Below are 5,138 nucleotides of genomic sequence, written 5' to 3' on the forward strand. Positions count from 1 at the left end.
CGTTTGTTTTATTTTAATAGCTGCTAAAAAGGCTTAGTAGCTCAACATTTGGTGACCCCGACGTGATCGTATCACGCGATTTTTTCGTTTGTTTCCGGCCGCTTACTGAGATAATTCTGCCACACTAGTGTAAACGTCAGCAACTTCGTCATGCCAGGGGAAGGTGCAGATCGAGTAGCCTTTCTAAAGCTGAAAACAAAGGCCATATTCAGCAGACTGGAGAGCTTGATTAACGAGTTGGACGCAGACAAGCTACACAGTATGGATGAGTACAGTCTTTCAGCAATGCTAGAATCCTTAGGCGAATTGAAATCCAGTTTTTCTGCCGCACACACAAGCCTAGAGGAATTGGACTTCGACTCCATTGCCAGCGACCTGCCAAGTAACTTCGATGCTGCTCTAATCAACCTTAGAGCTACACTGCAACGCGAGATTGGTAAACGTAGTGCCTCGCAACATTGCTCCACGCTCAGAATGAACTCCAGTGAGACCCAATCAATCATTGTGAATGCTAATAGCTCACGCTTGCCATTGCTGACACTGCCTAAATTCAGTGGCGCCTACACCGAGTGGACAAATTTCTATTCAATGTTCACGTCAATAATCGACAAGGACAGCGACCTCACCAACATCGTTCCTGTCTGAGCGGCGCTGCCCTTGACACCGTGCGCTCGCTGGAAATAAACGACGCTAATTATAACACTGCATTAGATCTTTTACAAAAGCGCTTCGATAACAAACGTCTTATATTTCAGGCACACGTCAGGGAGATATTTGGGCTAGAGAGGGCAGATTCAAACGTAACCAAGCTACGAGAGCTGACAGATAAGGTCACAGCACACATACGCGCATTGCAGTCGCTCGCATCCAATGGGAAGATCGCAGATGGCATCATCGTACAATTGGTGATCCAGAAACTCGACAAAAAGACGCAAGCTAAATGGGAGGAGAGTTCATCGATCAGCGAACTGCCATCCTGGGATCAATTAGCTATGTTCTTGGAGAAGCGCTGCAGAACACTCGAGAACGTTGAGCATTCTATGCAGACACCGACTGGTCAGGCGGTAAAAGCTAACAAGAACGTGAGTACTGGTCAGAGGAAATCCTTTGTTGCTTCCAACGGCTCAAAAGGTGTTTGTGTGTTTTGTGGATCTGCCGAGCATGCAATTTATAGCTGTCAACGCTTCGCAAATTTGTCTCCGAACTTACGCCTGAGGGAAGTTAAGAAGCTTTCCCTTTGTCTTAACTGCCTAAAGACTGGGCATCAAATTCGTGACTGCAAATCCGGATCGTGCCGCGCCTGTCAGTCGAAACACCACACGCTCTTGCATTTCGAACGCTCAACTGCATCGTTAATCAATAGTCAAGCCGAAGCTTCGCCGGCAGCTACAGTTCAATCCAACGCTATGACTGCATCGTTATCTGTGTCGCCTAGTGCCCCAGTACATCCTTCTGATGCTGTGTTCCTAGCTACTGCCGTCGTTCTGGTAAAAAATCGTGCTGGAAGCTTCGTGCCTTGCAGGGCGCTTTTAGATTCTGGCTCCCAGTTACACTTTGTCACAACTCGCCTTGCAAACCAATTGCAGCTTGTAAAATCAAAATCTTCTGCTACAGTATCTGGCATTGGAGATGCCAATTTCTCAACGGAGGGTTACTCAGTCGACCTCGTACTGAAGTCGCGGACTTCAGATTTCTCAACAAACATAACAGCTGTTGTTGTGCAAACCATAACCGACTGCTCCGTGAGCACCAACGAGTGGAATGTTCCGTCGAATATACAACTAGCTGATCCTGGGTTCAACTTACCGCAGCGAATTGATCTGCTCATTGGAGCAGCATTGTTCTTCGATCTGCTATGTGTGGGGCAGATACGGTTGGCATACGGTTTACCACTCCTTCAGAAAACACGCCTCGGTTGGGTGCTATCTGGAGGGGGGCAACAAGCTCCAAAACTATCATCTTTTGTGGTGCGACGGAAGTCCTCCAGTGATATTATTTCCACTCGGTTGGAAGATTTAGTGCGTTAGTTCTGGGAAAGAGAGCACAACTTCGAGCCGATCTCTAAGGCCTCCCAAGAAGATATCGACTGCGAAGCCCACTTCCGGGAAAATTATTTGCGATTGTCATCAGGCGAATACTCAGTTCGTCTTCCCATGAAGCGTGGTGTGGAGGCCCTTGGAGACTCCTATTTGCAAGCTCGTCAACGCTTCGAAAGTCTTGAACGAAAATTCGCTCGTAACCCTGAGCTTAAAACAGAATATAGTAAGTTCATAAAGGAATATCTGGACCTTAATCACATGTCGCTAGTTACCAATGAGGTTTTTCAACAATGCAAGTATTTTCTGCCGCATCATTGCGTTATCAAGGATGACAGTAGCACAACAAAGCTGAGAGTGGTTTTTGATGGCTCTGCATCCACTACTTCGGGCTTTTCGCTGAACGACCTACTCATGGCAGGCCCAACTATTCAGCCGAAACTTTTTAATATCCTTATTAGATTTCGTACTTTTCCCATAGCACTTACTGGGGACATCTGTAAGATGTATAGGTGTGTTCGCGTCACCCCATCAGATAGCATGCTCCAATGCATATTGTGGCGTGAATCTCCTCAGGAAAACTTTGCCATCTATAAGTTAGACACGCTGACTTATGGAACTAAGCCTGCGTCATTTCTGGCCATACGTGCCATGCACCAACTCGCAGCTGACGAATCCTCGACTTACCCCATTGGTGCAGAAATAGTGCGTCGAGACTTCTACGTAGATGACTTGATATCTGGAGGCGATTCGATGGAAGAAGTACTGAATATCAAGCTACAAACAACTAGCCTCCTTGCTCGAGGAAACTTTAAGTTACGCAAGTGGTGCTCTAATAGTCCAGATATCCTTCGTGATATACCTGACGTAGACAAGGAACGTTTCCTTAAGTTTGACGATGGCAGTGACATCACCAAAGCTCTGGGACTAGTTTGGGATCCGGTCAAGGACAAGCTGCTATTTTCGTTTGTGCCACAACGAGAACTCGGTAAAAACTCAAAACGCTCTGCGTTGTCTACTCTAGCTCGCTGTTACGATCCCCTTGGACTAATGGGCCCTACGCTGACCAAGGCGAAGATTCTTCTGCAACGCATGTGGAGAGACAAGCTTGAGTGGGATGAGAGTCTACCGCAATCGTTAAACACCGCCTGGTCTGCCTTTTGCAGCGGGTTTGCAGACATACAGCACCTATCATTTCCTCGTTACGTCTTGCAACCTGGGGCCATTACAGAAATTCATGCATTTTGCGATGCAAGCCTTGAAGCTTATGGGGCTTGCGTTTATACGCGTTCAGCCAAGGATAGTAAGGTACAAGTGCACCTGTTGTGTTCGAAGGCCCGTGTCGCTCCACTGAAGACTATCACCGTGCCCAAGCTGGAACTCTGTGCAGCAACACTGCTGGCACAACTCATGGGTGAGTTTACAAAAATGAAGCTTTTTAACTGTTCATTTCATTGTTGGTCAGATTCCTCCACTGTCCTCTCGTGGCTGCGAGAAGAACCATCGAAATTTAACGTATTTGTCGCTAACCGAATTTCCACCATACATCAATTAACGGAGGGCATGCGGAGGCACTATGTTCCGACAGCAATGAATCGGGCGGACATTTTATCCAAAGGAGCTACCCCGCAGGAACTTCTAGGATCTTCACTTTGGATGCACGGCCCGTCATTTTTGCGAGAAGTGGAGGGCAGCTGGCCGCGCATGTGTCTACCACAACCAAAACTTCCAGAACTTCGACAAAAGGTGTTGCTTGCCGCACATAACCGCAATGACATTTCGCTTTCGTTCAAGTACATTAATTCATTTGGAACAATGCAGCGCATTTTTGGGTACGTCAGCAAATTTGTCAATATTACAACATCGCCAAGCTCTTCGCAGCTCACAGCCGCAGATATTCACCATGGAACTCAACTGCTTATTCGCTTAGTACAAAGAGCGCAACTTTGGCCGGAGTACACGGCATTACAGGCCAATAATTGCGTCCCGAGCTCGAGCAGCATTGTTTCGCTATCACCATTTCTTGATGACTTTGGAATTATTAGAGTCGGCGGGCGATTAAAAAACTCTATGCTTAGTTTTGAATCGCGCCACCCATGCATTATTCCGAAGGATCATCCACTGACATTTAGTATAATAACCTTTTTTTCATCGCAAACAACATCACGCAGGTCCTCAAGCTTTACTCGCCTTCATTCGAATGCAGTTTTGGCCCATAGGTGGTCGGAAAACAGTCACTCGAGTCCTACAAAAATGCATTATTTGCTGCAAATCGAGACCGCGCCTTGTCGAGCACATAATGGCCGACCTGCCTAAAGAGCGAATTCAGGCCTCGCGCCCATTCATAGTCACCGGTGTGGACTACTGTGGGCCATTTTATTACAAGCCTGAAGTACGCAATAAATCGCCCCACAAATGTTATGTAAGCGTTTTCATTTGCTTCGCCACAAAGGCTGTATGGATGGAGTTGGTAAGAGACCTCTCAACAGGTGCTTTCATTGACGCGCTAAAACGATTCATCGCTACGCGTGGCATACCCAGCTGCATCTGGTCTGACAATGCGACGAATTTTGTAGGCGCCAAGAACGAGCTTAAAGAACTACGGAACCCTCAGCCCTCAGCGAGAAACACCGCAGCGAAGTCCACAACTTTTGCCTCAGTAATGGCTTTGATTGGCGTTTCATCCCACCTCGCTCTCCGCACTTTGGCGGTTTGTGGGAAGCGGCCGTAAAAACAGCCAAACAACATTTCTATCGTTCCGTTGGCTCATCACTGCTTGGCTTCGATGAATTGCGTACTTTGGTATGTCAAATCTGTGCTGTAATTAACTCTCGTCCTCTCGTACCCCTTTCAGAAAACCCAGAGGATTTAGATGTGCTAACGCCAGGCCATTTTTTGATTGGTGGTTCTCTGACAGCTCTTCCGGAACCGGATCTAACGACGCTAAACTACGACCGACTTGATCGATGGCAGCGTGCAACATACATTAAACAGGTTTTTTGGAAGCGGTGGACTCAAGAGTATCTAACTGTTCTACAGCAACGCGCAAAGTGGCGTTTACCTCATGCCAACATTCAAGTCAATGATGTCGTATGCATAAAG

At 47.1% G+C, this 5,138-nt stretch overlaps 1 protein-coding gene across 1 annotated transcript; it reads left to right on the top strand.

Moving 5' to 3' along the window:
* Positions 1–2,153: 2,153 nt before the first annotated feature.
* On the top strand, positions 2,154–3,966 carry LOC118756666. Its single transcript, XM_036491419.1, has 3 exons — positions 2,154–3,450; positions 3,502–3,868; positions 3,918–3,966. Exons 1-3 carry the CDS (start codon positions 2,154–2,156, stop codon positions 3,964–3,966), a joined length of 1,713 nt encoding a protein of 570 aa, XP_036347312.1.
* Positions 3,967–5,138: the final 1,172 nt, after the last annotated feature.

The sequence above is a fragment of the Rhagoletis pomonella genome, unplaced genomic scaffold (genome assembly GCF_013731165.1).
Source record: "Rhagoletis pomonella isolate Grant_MI unplaced genomic scaffold, Rhpom_1.0 Rhpom_scaffold_11402, whole genome shotgun sequence".
NCBI lineage: Eukaryota > Metazoa > Arthropoda > Insecta > Diptera > Tephritidae > Rhagoletis > Rhagoletis pomonella.